The following is a 17949-nucleotide window of genomic DNA, read 5'->3' on the forward strand; positions in this document are numbered from 1 at the left end:
CTTGGAATAGCATTTCATGCTGGGTTTTATTTCGGGAGTGGTGTACACTAACCTTGCTGTCAAAATGCGGGTGATAAGAAGTAGCTCCATTTCTGCCGTTGTTTGTTACTTTGTGTTTCCAAGGTTAACGCGATTCAGTTGGTTTCCTTGTAATTAATGGATGTTTTGATTGAATTCTTCCTATCTGCCTCCTTTCCCTTTTCTTCTCAGATTCTCTCTTTAATTGGCTTCCAAAAGAGAGGCCCTTAAAAGTCAGTAATTAATGGTATTGTTTTTAATGCGACTGGCAGGAACTTAATGAGCTGCAGGCCCAGATCTCGGACACCTCGGTGGTGCTGTCTATGGATAACAATCGAAACCTGGACCTGGACAGCATCATCGCGGAGGTCAAAGCACAGTACGAGGAGATTGCCAACAGGAGCCGGGCAGAGGCTGAGTCCTGGTACCAGAGCAAGGTGAGTTACGGGAGAGATAAAAGGCAGTTACAGCTTCTGTCAGTGCATGTGTCGTGAGTGGGAGAGATTTTAGCCAGCTGATGGATTGCCAGCCTGACTCTGTCCTTTTCTCTTACACTGTTTTATGTCACAGTACGAGGCGCTGCAGGTCACTGCTGGGAAACATGGAGATGACCTGCGCAACACGAAGAACGAGATCTCGGAGATAAACCGCATGATCCAGAGGCTGCAGGGCGAAATCGAAAACGCAAAGGCTCAGGTGAGCAGCTGCCCTTGTTCTCCTGCTGCAGAGCAGTGGATTTAGCAGCAAGAAGCAGGCCAGGGATCTGGGTGTAGCACGACATCTGTAGAAGCAGTTTGGGGGTGGCTGCAACGCTCACCTCAAAAGATGCCGGTTCTGCTGGAGGGAGGAACTGTGTTGGGAGCGATGTAACGCTGAGAGGCAGCCGGACTGTAGGTGAGGACGAGTCCTGCAGCGACCTGGGAGCGCAGATGGGGAGGGATGCAGAGCCATTTCCAAAGGGCAAGGCTGCGCGTGGCCTCCCTCCCAGCCACACACATTCCTTGTACCCTCTTGCTTCTGGGATCTTTGTCCACTCCCTTTTTGCAGAAGGGAACACCATGTTTGGGCACATAAAAGAATTTTTCAGCTGCATGGGAGTTCTGTTTGCTTTCTGCAGGGGCTGTTATCGCTTTATCAAACAGCCGGTGAAATCCAGACCAGTGAGTGGTTCGGAGGGGCAGAAACCTGGCTGTGAATAGCCGGGGTGCACAAAGCTGGAGATAAGCCATTGTGATTCATCCATTTGTGTTTATTTGGTTTCAGGGCAGGGAGGCTTCAACACACACTTACAAGCAAAGAGCTGACCCAGTGCAGTTCCCTTGAATAATGAATGAGAGTATAAAGCACGTGTGTTCAGTGTGTGCCCTTCCTGCCAAACGTGGGGCTGGTTTTGGAGGTGCACAACTGGGGGCACAGTTGAGGGTGCGTTAGACTGCCAGCATGGTGTGGCCCCACAGGGATGCTTTTGGGGTAGGTCTTCGTTGTTTGTTAACTGCAGGTCTGCTCGAGTCCATGCTTGCCTCACATCAAAGCTTGCTGGAGACCAGCTGGCTGTGAACAAGCTCTGGGGCATAATAGGAGAGAAAACCTGAGCTTGCATTAACCTTAAGTGTTGTGCTGTTGTGTGCAGTGTGGGTGGGCTGAGAAGCTGAGGATCGCCTGAAGAAAGTCTTCCAAAAATGTAGCCAGTGGAGAGAAGTAGGGTCTGCCCTTTGGATGAACGTATCTTGGGATGAGATGAGCTTCCTTTGCAGGCTGATCTCCATCCAGGGCCAAAAAAAGTTTGTAGGCACAAAATTCTAGGGGTCTAAGTTAGGAGGCGGCTCTGGGGCTCTGCAGATACACAGAGCTGGTCTGGCCAGTAGATGACAGTAGTCCATGGGCGGTAGCGTCCTCCACCAAGGAGGTGAGAAGCCCACTGACGTACCCTGCTCCGTCCCTGCAGCGTGCCAAGATGGAGGCAGCCATCACCGAAGCCGAGGAACGTGGTGAGTTGGCCATCAAAGATGCCAAGGCAAAGCTGGAGGAGCTGGAGGCCGCCCTGCAGAAGGCGAAGCAGGACATGGCCCGGCAGCTGCGCGAGTACCAGGAGCTGATGAACGTCAAGCTGGCCCTGGACATCGAGATCGCGACCTACAGGAAGCTGCTGGAGGGCGAGGAGAGCAGGTGGGGGCAACCTGCGGGTTTTATGTGAGGAAGCATCCAGCCCTTTGTTCCCTTTGCTTGGGGACATTGTGAGGGCCCAATTCCAATTTTAGTAGGGAAATACAGAAGAGAAAACCTTGCATTTTAAACTGAGTTTTGATCCTGAAAATGCTTTGGCTGAAGAGCAAAACTGGCAAGTTCTGGGGAAAAGTTGATACTTTTGGTGAAAATATGCAAAGAGGAGAAAAGTTGTTTTCCATCATGTGTTCGATACTGCGTCAGAAAATTTTCAAGTGGCTCAAATCCCCGTGGAATTAGGACAGAGCTGCTGTGCTCTTTCAGCCCCCCCAGGTGATAACAGAGCTTGTAAATGTAGGGCCAGAACAAAGCGCTGGATGGCACACTTATCTTGTCTGAATTATTTACAACAGCAGCAATAACTCACTGCCATTGTCTGCATCCTCAGCGCGGAGGCCCTGGGGGAACACTGAGTAATGCCGAGTCTAACCCGTCCTCTTCCTTGGTGTTTTTCTTCTCCAACAGGTTGGCTGGTGATGGAGTTGGCAACGTCAACATCTGTGAGTTGATTTTATAATTCATAATCGTTACACACAGCCATGTGCCTATAGAAAATGCAGGTGGGGACCAGCTGGGTCTGCGTGCAGGAGCCTCACAGTGCCCTGCCTGAGCTTCTGCAACCCAGTTACCCCCCTTCTTAAATGGGAGCCCCCTGAGACAGAAGTTGGTAGTGCTGTTGGCTCCATGGCAGACCTCAGCTCTGGCTCATCTGTGTGAAATTTAACTTGGGGGAATATTGATTTTTCTTTGCTGCCATTTTTGTATGGAGAAAAACATACTAATGAGAAATCCATTGCCTGGATTGGAAATTGGTGCAGAGGTGATGTTAGAAGGTGTCTTTCCAGCTTGGGAAGCGTTGCATACTCACCTTGCCTGGACACTGGACAGATGAATCATGGAATGTGTTGGGTTGGAAGGGACCTTTAAAGGCCATCTAGTCCAGCCCCCCTGCAGTCAGCAGGGGCATCTTCAACTAGATCAGGTTGCTCAGAGCCTCATCCAGCCTGGCCTTGAATGTCTCCAGGGATGGGGCCTCCACCCCCTCTCTGGGCAACCTGGACCAGTGTCTCACCACCCTCAGTGTACAGAACTTCTTCCTAATGTCTAATCTAAATCAGCCCTGCTCTAGTTTAAACCATTGCCCCTTCTCCTGTCGCTCCATGCCCTTGCAAACAGCCCCTCCCCAGCTTTCCTGGAGCCCCCTTCAGGTACTGGAAGGCCGCTATAAGGTGTCCCCGGAGCCTTCTCTTCTCCAGGCTGAACCACCCCAACTCTCTCAGCCTGTCCTCACAGCAGAGGGGCTCCAGCCCTTTGATCATTTTCGTGGCCCTCCTCTGGACCCGCTCCAGCAGGTCCATGTCCTTCTTGTGCTGAGGGCTCCAGAGCTGGACACAGTACTCCAGGTGGAGTCTCATGAGAGCAGAGTAGAGGGGGAGAATCCCCTCTCTGGATCTGCTGGCCACGGTTCTTTTGATGCAGCCCAGGATGCGATTGGTCTGGGCTGCAGCGCACATTGTTGGCTCATGTGCAGCTTTTCATCCACCAGCACCCCCAAGTCCTTTTCCGCAGGGCTGCTCTCTGTCACGCCATCCCCCAGCCTGTATTGATAACGAGGATTGTCCCAACCCAAGTGCAGGACCTTGCGCTTGGCCTTGTTGAACTTCATACGGTTTGCTCAGGCCCACCTCTCTAGCTCGTCCGGGTCCCTCTGGATGATGTCCCATCCCACTGGCCTGTTGACCGCACCACTCAGCTTAGTGTCATCGGCAAACTTGCTGAGGGTGCACTTGATCCCACTGTCTAAATCATTGATGAAGACATTGAACAGCACTGGTCCCAGTATGGATCCCTGATGGACACCACTTGTCACCCCTCTCCATCTGGACATCGAGCCATTGACCGCTACCCTCTGGATGCAACCATCCAGCCAGTTCCTTATCCACCAAACAGTCCATCCATCAAATCTGTATCTCTCCAACTTAGAAGGATGTTGTGGGGGACCGTGTCAAAGGCCTTGCAGAAGTCCAGATAGATGACAAAAGTTGCTCTTCCCTTGTCCACTGATGCAGTCACGCCACTGTAGAAAGCCACTAGGTTGGTCAGGCAGGACTTGCCCCTGGTGAAGCCATGCTGGCTGTCTTGAATCACCTCCCTGTCCTCCGTGGGCCTTAGCATAGCTTCTAGGAGGATCTGTTCCGTGATATTTCCAGGCACAGAGGTGCTGGTGTCTTGGAGACACAGTCTACAGCTCCAAACCAGTGGCTCTACTTTTCATCCACTTAATTGCCGCTGATGTGGTGAACCACATGCCCTCAGCCTCTTTGGTGCACCAAGAGATGAGCTGAATGGTTATGGTAATGGGGTTCTCCATGCCACAGGGGGTCCTGAGCCAGACTGAGTGATGGAGAAGGAGGTGGGCTGCTCCACCCTCACATGCATCTGGCTTAGCACAGAGAATAAATGCTCTGAGCCAAAATGTAGCAAGAGATTAGTATCCTGGGCCCTGTGTTCTGCAGGAGATCGTAGAGAGTTTTCATCTGGTTGCTACAATTTAGAAATGCCCGTTTTGTGAGGGTGCCAGGTTGGATTTGAGGTTCCCTGACGCTCACGTTTGGTTTGCTTCCCTCTGTGCCACAGCCGTGGTCAGCTCCAGCGGTGGAGGTGGCTATGCCAGTTCCAGTGGATTTCTGGGAGGAGGAATCGGAGGAGGCCTCAGCCTAGGAGCCGGCATGGGCAGTGGCGGGCTCGGCTTCTCCACTGGGGGTGGCTCCAAATCCTACACCGTCACCACAACGTCGTCCAGCAGGAGAAGCTTCAGGAAGTAACAACAGGAACGGAGATCAGCGGTACCCATTCCGTGGGAGGAGGGAAACCATAGAAAGAAAAGTTTTGTTGCCTTTTATAGGAAATTTCTGCAGTGATGAATGAATTGGAATAAGACATACCAAAGTACCTGACCCTGCCACATCGCACCTCAGGCTTGATCCTGCACTGTTGAACTTGGTGGGAACCATTCCACTGAGAGCAGGGTCAAGCCTGTAGGGTGAAATTTGTCCAGTGAAGCAGGCGGTGTAATGCTTTTGTTACTTGTGTGCTTGGTACCCCCTGCTCAGGGCTGGATTTCACCCTTTGAAGGGCAAAGCAATCATTTGCGCGGCAAGCTATTCAGCATTTCTGCTGTGGCTTTGCAAAACAGACCCGACGATTATCTCCCTTTTAATATGATTTGGAAGACTTTGTTCCCTTAGGCTCCTCAGAAAATGGCAACCCTTGTTTAGATTTCAGCCTGGGTTTGTTTTCTTGAAGTACACCATGAAGAAAACGGGGACACTGTTTTGGGTTTCTCCTTATTTTCTTTGGAAATGGGCTCAGAAATGGAATTCAACGATTCTGCTCTGAATGAAGCTGATTTCTTACCGAAGACAATGCAGAGAGATTTGCTTTCAGGTTCTTTAAAGCGAAGTAACTTGTAAACAAGCTCCCCTACGCATTCCTTCTCCTTAAAAGAAGCCCAAAGGTTAAGGGATATGAAGTTGCTTAAAATTATAAGTAGCACACTAAAATGGGAGATAACATTCCCCAGCTTTGGGTGCCTGTTTGCCGCCCTGTATTTCAAAGTGTATCTTGTGATATCTGATGTCTTTACTACAGCTAGGGAAAAAGCGTGTTTTGTTGATGCATCATTACAATAACTACTTCTTCCTGCCAAAATGTGTCTTCAACTTAAACATGCCAGGGAAAATAGTTAGGTCGTTACTGCAGTAGGAAGAATTGTTAGATAAATAACTCAAAGAAACTGCACAGAATTGTTGTACTGCATGCTCAGCCGTGTCCTAGACGTGTATCTTTGGTTGATGTTTTATGCCCTTGTGGTCTGAGACCTTGTCATAAGGCCATTAATAAAGTTTCCCTATCGGGTGCTGCTTCTGTCCCAGCTGAGTTCCTCTTCTGTGCTGCCCGGGACGCTCAGGAGCTCTGGGAGACATCCAGTGTCATTGCCTTCCTGCGGTCTCCAGAGCCTGTCCCCGGCTGTGTCCCCTGGAGCAGGTCCACACTGCGCTCAGGGCCAGGATTTAGGGTTTGCTGCCTGCACAGTCTGTCATTCCTGGGTGAATTCCACCCCGTGTGGGCAGTGGGATGACGGGACCGGTTTTGTTCGAGCACTTGGCTTCAGCCCAGCCCAGCCCCTGGTCAGGACTGAAACTGGCTGAGACCAATCCCGCTCCCAGCACCGTCTTCCTCCACTGAGCTGAGAGCAGCTAAGCACTGGAGGAGCCACCTCTCTCGCAGGTGGCCAGAGCTTGGGGAGGTGAATCTGGGCCTTGCTGCACAAGGACAACTCATTCCTGCTCCTTTTGGGGCAGCGTGGGGTGAGAAGGGCTCACCCAGATGATTTCTGCTTGCTCACACCCCTCTCGTAGGGCCATGGTAACTACTGAGGCCAAAACCCTGCTCTGGGCTTGATGGAGATTTTCATCTTGTGTTCAGAAGGAATTAAATGTCATGAAACCAGTATGGGCTGGGCTGAGTCCCCAGCTCCCACTGGGCAGGGAGGAGCAAGGGGCGGGGAGACAACTCCTGTCCTGAGAGGGCTTCCACCTGGGAAGCCTAATTGCCTGGATGGGAAGCCTAATGGGCACCCCACAGAGTGGAGATGAAAAGAGGTCCTCCAGCCTCTGCTGGAGATGGGGGCACGTTGTGGTCCTGCGCTGGAGCAGCTCCAGGCAGGGAAGAGGTACTGGGAGCGTGTCTGCGAGCGGGGTCGGTGGCTGCAACAGACCTGCCCCTGTTGGAGAGCTGTGCGGGACCTGCTCTACTGCCGGCCTGAGAGGAAGGGCAGGGGTTGTAAAACCATCCAGCACCTCTGGTACATGGCTCTGAGGGGTTCCCGGGCAACTGGAGGCAATTCATGATGGTTTTGAGGGGATTTACCAATCACTGAGAGTAATACAAAGTTTCAGTTAGCTTTATGCAAATTGCTAGAGCATCTTTGCTTAGTCAGTGCCCTCTAAATGTTTGTGTGTGTTTTTCCTGGGGGAATAATTGTTTTGCGCTCCACCCCGTCCTAATGAAGACATCTAACCTGGGCAGCACCTCTTTTCTCCTGCCTTGCTGGCAGCCAGCTGTGTCATGGACGCTCAGCATCGGGCAGAATGGGTCCTGCTCCGTGTGTGCAGGGGTGAGGAAGAGGAGAGCTGTACTTCCAGCTCAGCGGTGCTCTGGAGAGAGCTTATATATCGTCTCCCTGCATAGCTGCTCGTGTGCAAGGAGAAGAGACACGTTGGGGGTTATGGGGGACCATCGAGGTGTGGAGTCTGGGTTAGGGAGGAAGAGCTCCCAGCAGATGGAGGGCCTGGTCTCTGGTTTAGACCCCTGTGAGCTTTGGCGTTGAGATCCCAGAGCAGAGACGAGAATTTAACCCTCCTTTCCCCAAATGAAGGTGTCGAATGAAGATAACAGAGTTGCTATGCCGATTTATTGGAGATGCGAGACTAAAACTAGGATGAAAGCTGCTGACAAAATATAAGGTCATTAGAAATAAATCCCTACTTTCTCTTTTTCTTCCCAAATAGAGTTAATGTACTTACTTAATGTACTTACTGAACTTAATGTTCAGTGCGCTAGGTACTGGACAACTGGGAATGTAATTGGTGCTGGTCCCATGCCATTATGGTTGGGTTTGGATCCCTTGAATAAGATCACAGAGGAGCTTTGTGTCCTAGGGCTGGATGCGTTGGCGGATCAGTCCCTTTCGTGCCTGACAGCGGACTCTGGCCCCCAGACTCTTCAGTTATCATGGTATTTGTGGCAACGGATGAGTCAGACCATGAAAAATCCAGGAGGAAAAGGAAAGCCGAGGGTCAGTTTCAAAACAGGTAGTGCAGGTACATAAGCTAACTGTCTTCAAACAGCAACAGCCCTTGAAATCTATCCTTTGGGGCAAATGATCAAGGAAATTGATGAAATGTGTAGGGGAACTGCAAGCTGGGCAATTTTGGGTGAGTTCTGCTCATGCCGGGGTGTACGTGTAATCTAAAAGGCTGTCTGCTAAAATTAGCTTGATGCAGGGTGGGTGCTAAGACAACTGGGCTGGATAAAACTCTAATGAAAACGCTCTTAGGTAGAAGGTGCTCTCCCTCACACTTCTTTTTGGTGCTTGAATCTGTAGCAGTGGAAGGACGAGGGAACTACACCAAAGGTATCTCGTTTTAACGGCATAATGGGAGTGATGAGGGGCATTTTAGCCCTTCTTGCTCCTGGATTCCTTAGCAGAAATAGCAAAACTCTCGAGCATAGGAAAGATCTCTTTGCCTTTTGTATCCCCACGCATGGAAAACGGGGGGGCAGCCTGGGGGAGCTGGGTGTGCGACGGCTCTGCCTTGGCTTTTGCTGTGTGTCGGCAGAAAGGTACGCGCGTTGCTTTGTTTCCAGCCTTGCCGTTTATCTACAGCTCTTTACGCGTTGCTCCTGGCTGACTTGGTCATGGACACCACCTTCACGTGGGAGCTCCTCGTGCTCCTGCTGCTACTGCCCTCGCTGCCGCTCGCCGCTGTGCCGCAGACCCCCACGCTGGTCTGGTTTCTGTTGGCTGACGCATGGGTGCTTGCAAAGCCAGGCTCGAGGCCGTAGGCGAGACCCCCCTGCGAATGGCAGAGAGCTGCAAAAGGCAGAGCAAAGCTGAGTTTCAGCTTGGGGAACTCCCTGGAGAAAAGGCAGAAAGTACCTGAGTTTGGTAGAAGGTGAATGCTCCAACTTACGGCTGTTGGTGGGGAAGCTGCCTTCTGCACGGAGCCTGCAGAGAATGGGAAGGGGTTGCACGTTATCAGCCTGTCTCAAATGCAAAGCCCTTTGGCCTGAAACGTGAGCCTGACCCTCTCTGGCCTGTCTCTCGCTGTTTGGAGGCGGTGGAACTGGCTCTTTGGCTGGGTTTGCACTGGTGGAGGTCTGTTAGGACAGATGGGACGAACCTGTCTGCATCAGGGCTGCATAGGTGACTTGCAGCTCAAAGCAGCACTGGCCAATTTTTTCTCCTTTCAACACATGCGCCTACAGTAGGTTTTGCAGCTCTGCTGGGATCTGTCACCCACCTGCTCTCTTCTCCTTCCAGCAGCTTCCTGTAGGTGACGATCTCGATGTCCAGGGCCAGCTTGACGTTCATCAGCTCCTGGTACTCGCGGAGCTGCCGGGTCAGGTTGGCCTTGGTCTGCTGCAGGGCTGTCTCCAGCTCAGAGAGTTTCTGCTTCGCATCCTTGACAGTGCTTTCCCCACGCTGCTCAGCATCAACCACGGCGGCTTCCAGCTTGCAGCGCTGCGAGGAGCAAGACATGGTCAGTCTTAGCTGTCTTTTGCTGTCTTCAAACGTACCGCGTTATCAAGAGATGGGTTTAAAGTCTGGTTGAGTATCCGGGAGTAAGATGGACATGCAGTGCCCTCTGAGGGAGCTGGGCGTGCGGTTTCAGTGCTTCCTTGTGTTGACGGTAGGGATGCTGTAGCCTCATCCGCCTTCAGGCACTGCATGAGTTCGGCTTTAACGCAGCCCTAGTTGGAGCTGCGGAGTCCCAGCTCATAAACACCCTTTGTAAGGTGGTACAGCACCATTTAATTTAGTTGTGGGAGCTTGCGAGAACAGCAGTTCACTCTCTGCCTTGCTGAAACACCCAGACCTGGCCGCGCTCACCTGGTCCATGGCGCTCCTCACTTCTCCGTTCAGTCTCTGGACTCCCCGTGTCAACTCAGCTATCTCATTTTTCGTCTCTCGCAGGCTGTCGGCGTTTCTGCCTGCAGTGACTCGCAGCTCCTCAAACTAAAAAAGCCCAAAAGACGTTGTGTAGCCCAAAAACATATGCTTTGAGTTAAATCAGGGCAAATCAGAAGAGTCGGGGGTGTTTCTCTGGGTTTGAAGTTGGTCTGAAAAGAGAAACTGTACCCAAATCCTCCCTCTGCTGGGTTTTCTCACCTTGCTTTCGTACCAGGCCTGTGCTTCTGCCTGGCTCCTGCGGGCAATGTCCTCGTACCGAGCCTTGACGTCCGCAATGGTGCCATCCAGGTCAAGATCTCGGCTGTTGTCCATCTGCATCACCACCCAAGTATGTGAGATCTGGGCCCGCAGCTGGTGGGTTTCCTGACGGCGACATGGGGTTGAGCTGATCAGAGAGATGCTGGTCCCCGAGCTGGTGTCACCCACACTGTGCAGCTCTGTTCCCCTTTGCGATGACCATGCACGCATGAATTGCCGACTCTCCCCATTCACCACAAGCGATACCCGCTGCCCTGTGTTACCCCCTCTTCCCCTCTCCTTTGGGATAAGCAACTTCAAAATCCAGTTGGGAAATGCAAACAATGGCTGGAGCAATCGTGAGGCTTCTTACCTCCTCATAGAACGTTCTCAGGAATTCAGCCTCCTCTTTCAGGCTTTCCACCTTGGCTTCCAGCTCTTCTTTGTTTAAGAAAAAACAGCTTGCGTCCTGGAGACGCGTTGGGGATAGAAGAAGGAAGTTTGTTAGCGAGAGCAGACTCGGGGCTGCCCTTGGGGTGAGGGACTTTCGGTGCTGGTACCGTGACCGTGCGCCAGCTCCCAATTACGCAGTTGCTGCTCATTTGAGTTCAAGCAAACCCAAGCACCAGCTCCTGCTTGTACTTGTCCTGTGTGCTGCTTTTGGGAAATAAATCCCTGCGTGCACCCCAAAGACCTGAACCCGGAGAGCCGAGTTCAAACAGCCCCTTGCTCACCTTCTTCAGGGCAATGAGCTCCCTCTCGGTGCATGTCCGCTGGCTGCGTTCGTCCTTGTACCTGTGTGGGAAAATGGGAGATTTTGGTTGAGTTCAGCGCAATTACATCTTTGCTTGGGTTTCTGCAGGCCTTCTTTCAAGAAGTGAAACTCCTAATTTATTATTTTTTTTTTTCCCGTCTCCCCAGACAATGTTTTGGAATGCTTTGGTCTTGTTCCGTAGCCCATGGGAAGGCAAACATGTTTTCAGAGAGGTTTCTGCGTCTTTACAAATTTGCAGCAGAAGTGTTTTTGTTTGACCTCTGCAACAAGAAATAGCTGCTGAACGTTCCAAATGTTAATTCCTTGAATTAGGAAGAAGAGAAAGAGAACCTGGAAGAGGGACATCCTCCGTTTCCTCTGTTTCTCTGCAAATTGGGACCTTATTTTATATACTGAGATCCTCATAGATCTCTCCATCTACCTACTAGTTCTCTGGTTTCTGCCACGAAAAGTTCACAGTCTCTGTCTGTTTACAAATCTTGAACAACATTTTGAGCCCTTAACTCACATTTCTCTGGTTTTTAACTTACATTTTCTTGTTGGTTTCCAAAACCTGCCGTGCTGCTTTCAGCTCTGTTTCTAACTGGGCTCTCTTGCCCCCCAGTGCGTCCAGCTGCTTCTTCAAGTTACCAGTATAAGTCTCTAGCATGGGCGTGATGGTATTCTTGCGGAGCTTTTGACCCTGCAGAAAGCTCCACTTGGTCTCCAGCACCTTGTTCTGCTGTTCCAGGAATCGAACCTGAATCCCAGAAAGGAAAATAGGAAACGAGATGAGGATGAAGGGCTTGTGAGAGCCGGTGAAATGTGTGTTTCTGCCCTCGGTACGTGAGAATGCCACGTTTCCTAATCCTAATCCATGCGCTTTTGTGCATAAACTGTTTCTGGGCCACTCGTGTGGAAATGCACAAAAATCTAAGTGCTTCTAGAAAGGAGAGATTTGCAATTAATTGTGGATGTGCAGAGAAGAACGGGAAGGAACTGGAAGGCTGATGAAACTGGTTTTATCTTGTTCCCCGCCCTGCAGTCAGGCCCAGAGATCAGCTCAACGGTGCCTGTGCGCTGAACCCTCCCCGCTGCCTCACGCACACCTCGGTGTTCGACTCACACCCTTGTGCAAGTTGTCCTCAATGTCTAAAATGAGTTGTTTTACAAGGGTTTTGTGCCTTTCCCACGCTAGACGCCTCCCTTGGAGTGTAGTGCCTGCGAACAGGAGCCGGGGAGGGGTTCTCAGCTCACCTTGTCAATGAAAGAAGCAAATTTGTTGTTGAGGGTCTTGATCTGCTCCTTCTCCTGGTACTTCACCGTTTGCACATTGGGATCGAGTTCCAGTCTGAGCGGTTGGAGCAGTTGCTCATTGATGGTGATGGGTGTGATGGCGCATGGCCTGGAGGCTCCACAAACCCTGTAGCCAAAGCCAGCGCTTCGGTAGCTGAACCTCGTGCCAGCTGCACGGAAGCCATGTCCACGTCTTGGAGGAGAACGTCTTCCAACAGCTATTCTGGGCCTGGAGAAGGCCACAGCATCGAGACTTCTGCTGCTGAAGTAACCCACACCACGGTAGCCCGCGCCACCACCCCGGAGACACGAGGCAGTGCTGAAACTACGTCGATTCCTGGGAAGAGCTGCACAAGAAGAGCTGAAATTCCTGATGGCAGGGCGGGAGCTGGTGCTGTGGCAGCAGCAGGACATGGTTGCTGGTGGGAGAGGGACGGGTACAAGCGATGTGCTGGAGCAGATCCCAGGATGCAGGTGTCCTCTGATCACAGTGGAGCACCTTCTTCCTTTTATTTGCATGGAAAATGGGGCGAGGCTGCATGAAACTTCCACAAAATGTTTATGATGCAAAGAATGTGAACTACTTAGCATATGTGGCGCTTACCAGCAGGGCAGGCGGCAGTGTATTTGCCCCATAAAGGTTTGAAGAATGCTGTTAAGTCAGAGGGGTCATATTGAGGCCTCGCGTAATAACAACAAAGATTAGGGGAGTTTTTCTGGTTGATTCTTTTCAGGAGACGTGGTAAAAATTGCACATTCCACTTTTCATAGGTCGGACGAGGTGGAACTGAGCCTTTGAAAATGTAAAATGCTTTTCTGGCAGAGGTGATCTTTACATTTTGCTGGTACCTCAGCTCGCAAGTAAGAGCTTTGAAGGAGAATGCGATTCGACTTAATGTTTAATAAAATCCATCAGCAATAAACGTGATTTTATTGAGGATTAATGAAGAAAGTCTCGCAGGCAGGTTAAATGACCACGTTTTGTTGGTTCTGCCTATAAAAAGGCTTCATGTGTTAATGGCAGGGAAACATCTGTGGGGCCAAATCTATTTCTCAAGGTGATTTTTCTGCAGGTTGCTGATACGAGTGTTTTCCAACGTGGTAATTTATTTGAGGGGAATTGCTGATTAGTTGAAATTGAAGCCAGTGCCTGGAACATGGTAGCTTTTGCAGACGCTCTTATTGGCCAAATCCTCAGAAAATTGGCGTCTCCTCCTCCCCTCAGCCCTCAAATTGAAGGTTGGGTTTTCCCACCTGGTTTGGGGCAGGGCCAGGCTCGGTCCTTCGCCTCCTACGTTGGGCGAATGCCCTCATTGTGGCGTCAGGGCTGCGACTCTGCCCGGCTTTGCTGTTCACAGGCGCGTGTGTCCGGGTCCTCGGAAGGACGGGGAGAGCGTTGGTGCGTGGGAGGGCGGCGTGTTTTGTAGGGGCAGGGTGGAAGTTTCAAACTAATGATTTTGTTTTGTTTGCTGCATTTCTTTCCCCTTCCCTCTTCGGTGGTTGGTTACAATTGCAAGCCAGAATTACCAGCTTTGCCCTTGAGATCTGGGAGCTCTTGGACACTTCGGCTCCATGGCTCGCAGGCGCCCTTAGGGGGCTGGGATATGAGAAGATCTGGAGTTAACCTTGGGCTTGTCCCCAGTGGTGGTGGGTCAGACCACGTTCCTCCAGACTCTAGTTGTTTTTTATGGCTCTGTGGCTGCATCTCTTCTCTCCACATTGTCATCCCAGGTAACACCTTCTGCTTCTGATGAGACAAGTGACACCAAATGCAACTGTAGGGCACTTTTGGACAGAAACCTGAGGACTGGGGTTGCAGGAGGCTGGGCCTGACCCAAAAGGAGAGGGGGACGGTGGATAAAGCTGCAAGTTCTCCAATGCGACAGGGGAAGGCAGTTGAGTATGTTGATGAACTGACTCTAAAAAACCCCAAAATATTTTGGGCTAGCTCAATTAAGCCAAATAGTTTAAATTGGGTGGAGCACGTTGGGAGTGAAATGTTTTGGTGCTACTTTTTTTTTTTTTAATGGAAAAAGCTCTCAATTTAAAAAAAAAAAAAAAGTTTTGTTTCAGAAAAACTTGCTGATGAGTGGCTTGATGGGACCTGAGGCTTTGCAAAACGTCATCTTTATTCATGCAAGGTCTTCCATTTGCGGGGAAAACCCGACTGCTTGAGTGCATTGCGAGCTTTTGACTTTGTCAGGTGTTTGGGTCCATAAATGCTGGGAAGTGCTTTGGAACATGTCAGCCCCTGGGACTTTGGGTCTCAGTGGGGTTTGCTGCAATTACAGAGGTGATGGCTCATCAGACAGACTGTGGAGGGCGGTTGTGGGGTTAGATGTGTTACTGTCTCTCCCTTGAGAGAATCTTGCAGGGTTGTACCAGCACCCACTGCTCTCCGCGCCCTCCAACAGCTTCCTGTAGGTGACGATCCCGATGTCCAGGGCCAGCTTGACGTTCATCAGTTCCTGGTACTCACTGGCCGCGTCCTGCTTTGCCTTCTGCAGGGATACCTCCAGCCCGGAGAATTGGCACTTTGCATCTTTGACAACCGCTTCCCCGTGTTCCTCAGCTTCGGCAATGGCTCCTTCCAGTTTGCATCTCTGCAGGTAGGAGATTTTCATTGCTGCCACCTGTTTGCACATGCTTTGAATAGTTCCGAGCTCTTGAATCCACCTGCCTGTGTGTTCATCCACCTGCGCTCTGCTATATTTTCAGACTCTGTAGGGAAACCTCTAACTCTAGGATGATTCTCTCTGCCGAGCTGAGACTTTGGTGTCTGTGTTGGCTTCTTGCTGCAGCTCTCTGCTGGTGGCAGCTCAGTTCTGAGTGGTAATAGACCATTTTACTCTACTTGGGATTACAGGCAAGTCTTAGAGTTGAGCAGCTGGCGTGTATTCGATCAAAACTGGCTTTATTGCTCCTTTGCTCTAGCAGAGGAGGTTTGGAAAGCCACGACCTGGGAACTGCGATTGACAGGTTATTGCCCCTGAGTCATCCGTACCTGGGCTTCGGTGTTTCGACATTCTCCAGGCGGTCTCTGAATCTCCCGATTCAGCTCCACAGCTTCATTCCTTGTGTTACACAAGCTGTCGTCGTGTTTGCCAGCAGTTTCTCTCAGTTCCTCATACTGAGGAGAGAGAAAACGCGATGAAAATAAATACCAGAGTGAGGAGATGAGTCAGTAATTAAACCTACTCTGTGATTCTGGGGCTGCGGTCCTGGATCTTGAGCTTTAAGGCAAAACCCGTTGTCACTGGGGGACATGAATGACTCATTCACACAGTAGCAGTGAAGAATGTCTTCTGTGTGTGAAGACATCGGCAGAGGATGTACCACGCGTAGGGAAAACACAGCAGGTGGCTGAGACAACAGACTTCTAAAAAGCCTATTCAACCCAAATTAGGAAATCCGAAGAAGCAGAGCCCTCGGCAGAAGTGGGGCATAACTACTTCAGTGCGTTGCCTTGCTGTAGTGCCAGGACTCTGCATCAGCTTTTGGCCATGTCGTCATGTTGAGCTGTGACATCAGCGATGATGTCATCCATGTCCAGGCTTCAGCCGTTGTTCATTTGCACCGTAACAGAGGTGTCCGAAATGGATGCTTGGAGCCGAGTGGTTTCCTCGGGGTGGCAGCAGATTCTCAGTCCTCCGTGCTGGAGGCGTTTTCCTTGCGGCTCTCCATGGCGCGGAGATGAGGAGACGCCGTGTCCTCTGCGTGCCGTGACTTCAGGCTCCCTGCAGACAACGCAAAGAGAGATTTTCTGGTTTAATCTCTCTGGCTTCTACCTTCACCACCAAGTTGAAACAGATTCCTTAGGATCTTGCCCATGCAATCCAAGAGTAACACCTTGGAAATCCAGAGCAATCAACAAATGAAATGGCAAAAATCTCGACAGCGATGGGTTGTGGGACCCCCTAAAGAGGCATGGGGTGGAGGAAAAGGGAGCGGAGAAGGAAAAGCTTTTATACAGGCTCCGCAGGCAGTTGTTCTCCTGGGTGAGGGGCTTCCCCTTGGCTTCCAGCTCAGCTTTGTTCACATAGGCGCAATCCGCATCCTGCAGCGCGGGTCTATGAAAAGAAAGAGCAAACTGCTCTTTTCCGCAGAAAAAGGCGGATAAATCTTTCCTAGGAAATGAAACAGGTGATTTCCAGTCCCATCGTTGCTGAAATATCAAAAAGGCTGTGTGCCGTGGGTGGGAACCCTCTTAATTCTTTTGCCTCCGGTGGGATAACACTGAGGGCTCAGCCCTGATAATCTCAGCCTGTTTTAAAGGTGCATTTGCTTTTATGTGATTTTTCTTGGCATTCACCGTGGCCTGAGAACATGTTCTGCTCCATGAAGAGGATCAGAGAGAAGTTCATGCATGCAAGCCCGAAAGCTGGCCTGCCTTATTTAGCCGCGCAATATTTTAGGGTAAAGCTGTGTGGGAGTTGTATGTGCTAAGCGCTTTTTTGGGAGTCAGCCTAAAAGGAGTTCAGAGGGCTCGGCATCTTTCGTGGTTGGGCCCTGGATGCTGGAAAACAGCTGCTCCATGTGATAGTTGGCATCTTCCATGAGATGGAAGAAGTCATGTTGGCTCCTTTTCTCACTTTCTCTCTCTTGGGTTTTTAATTACAGACCTGGGCAGAGCTCAGTACCGCCAGCTTGTCTGAGCCAGCCTGGCTTCGATCTGCTGACCCAACAAAAACCTCCGCTCGGGAGCATCGCGCTGCCCTGGGATTGCATCCTTGTTTAGCACTTGGCCCGACGGCTTGTTGGCCGCTTTGGGGAGAGGATGGAGATAAATCCCTCCAATTTTCCCTGCACAAGCTGCGGGTCTGGAACCAGCCTTTCCAGAAGTTTAGCTCTGGTGTGTGGGATCCATCTTTCCCGACTTTCAAACACCTTCTGGAGTGCTCCTGCGATGCAGACATCTTCAGCCAACTGCCTAGAGCGCTTTTGGTCCCGCAGAGGGAGGGAGGGAGAGAGGGAGGTGTTACTGGGGAACGAATCGCTTGACCCAAAAGTGTTTGTTTCTGTCCCGTGACTGGCTCCGATGTAGGTGTTTATGGCCGGGTGAAACCAGCCCCACCTTCTGCTCATGCTCTGTTGGCTGTGCAACCCGGAAAACCTCCCAAAGCGCTTGGGTATTGCTGCTCTGTGACCCCCGTCTCCAGTACACCTAATGTTCCCCCTCCTCCCCGGGACTGGGATGAGGAGGAGGATGTGGGAAGGCTCCGAGTGACAGCAAGTGCCTATGGCAAATCTTCTAAACCTTATTCTAAAATTACACTTTCAGGTGAGTTTCGTAATGGCACAGAAAACCCACATTGCTCATGGTAAGTTTGGTTGCAGTTTATTGAAGAAATTCCAAAAAACTCATATAGTTCAACAGGAGCAGAAGAGGAGAGGAAATGAGATAGTACATTTTGGCACATAGTTCTCCAACCCTCCCTTTGCCTCCCTCCTCCTTCCATAAAAAAAGAAGAGAGAAAAACAAAACAAAACAAAACAAATAAGCTAAGAACAAAGGCAAAATCTGTGTTACCAAACCCTGCTGTTCCTCCTTTTTGTTTTTCCTGTATTTTTAACCCCTGTCTCTAAGCTCACTCTGGCTGCTGGAGAGGAGAACGGTTTGCTGCTGAGACAAGGACTGGCAACCTGTAGAATACATGGTCTT

General features: G+C 50.8%; 2 protein-coding genes across 3 annotated transcripts in view; one reads left to right on the forward strand and one right to left on the reverse strand.

The window, feature by feature from the left end:
* The window catches only part of LOC141734014 (keratin, type II cytoskeletal cochleal), a 39471-nt gene extending 33312 nt beyond the window's left edge, over positions 1–6159 (forward strand). For both annotated transcript variants that reach the window (XM_074565154.1, XM_074565155.1), the window contains 5 exons: positions 291–455; positions 589–714; positions 1964–2184; positions 2707–2741; positions 4879–6159. In XM_074565154.1, coding sequence (XP_074421255.1) covers positions 291–455; positions 589–714; positions 1964–2184; positions 2707–2741; positions 4879–5066 — 735 coding nt within the window. In that variant the 3' untranslated portion in view covers positions 5067–6159. The remainder of the gene's footprint in view (positions 1–290; positions 456–588; positions 715–1963; positions 2185–2706; positions 2742–4878) is intronic.
* A 2537-nt stretch (positions 6160–8696) lies between these two features.
* On the reverse strand, positions 8697–17943 carry LOC141733840 (keratin, type II cytoskeletal 71-like). The gene is made up of 16 exons (XM_074564788.1): positions 17880–17943; positions 16928–17051; positions 16259–16357; positions 15486–15543; positions 15292–15417; positions 14577–14890; positions 14122–14206; positions 13815–13884; positions 12249–12706; positions 11543–11751; positions 10972–11032; positions 10611–10706; positions 10199–10363; positions 9920–10045; positions 9330–9550; positions 8697–8943 (listed from the first exon to the last, which is right to left on the reverse strand). Exons 1-16 carry the CDS (start codon positions 17941–17943, stop codon positions 8697–8699), a joined length of 2523 nt encoding a protein of 840 aa, XP_074420889.1.
* Positions 17944–17949: the final 6 nt, after the last annotated feature.

Source organism: Larus michahellis, chromosome 22 (assembly GCF_964199755.1).
Source record: "Larus michahellis chromosome 22, bLarMic1.1, whole genome shotgun sequence".
Taxonomy (NCBI): domain Eukaryota; kingdom Metazoa; phylum Chordata; class Aves; order Charadriiformes; family Laridae; genus Larus; species Larus michahellis.

Coding starts and splice junctions, on each gene's coding strand:
- LOC141733840 (XM_074564788.1), bottom strand. CDS start 17,943: ATGTATTCTACAGGTTGCCAGTCCTTGTCTCAGCAGCAAACCGTTCTC. Junction 17,052..17,879: donor TCTCCTCTCCAGCAGCCAGA/GTGAGCTTAGAG, acceptor CTCTCCCCAAAG/CGGCCAACAAGCCGTCGGGC. Junction 14,891..15,291: donor GTCGAAACACCGAAGCCCAG/GTACGGATGACT, acceptor TCCTACCTGCAG/AGATGCAAACTGGAAGGAGC.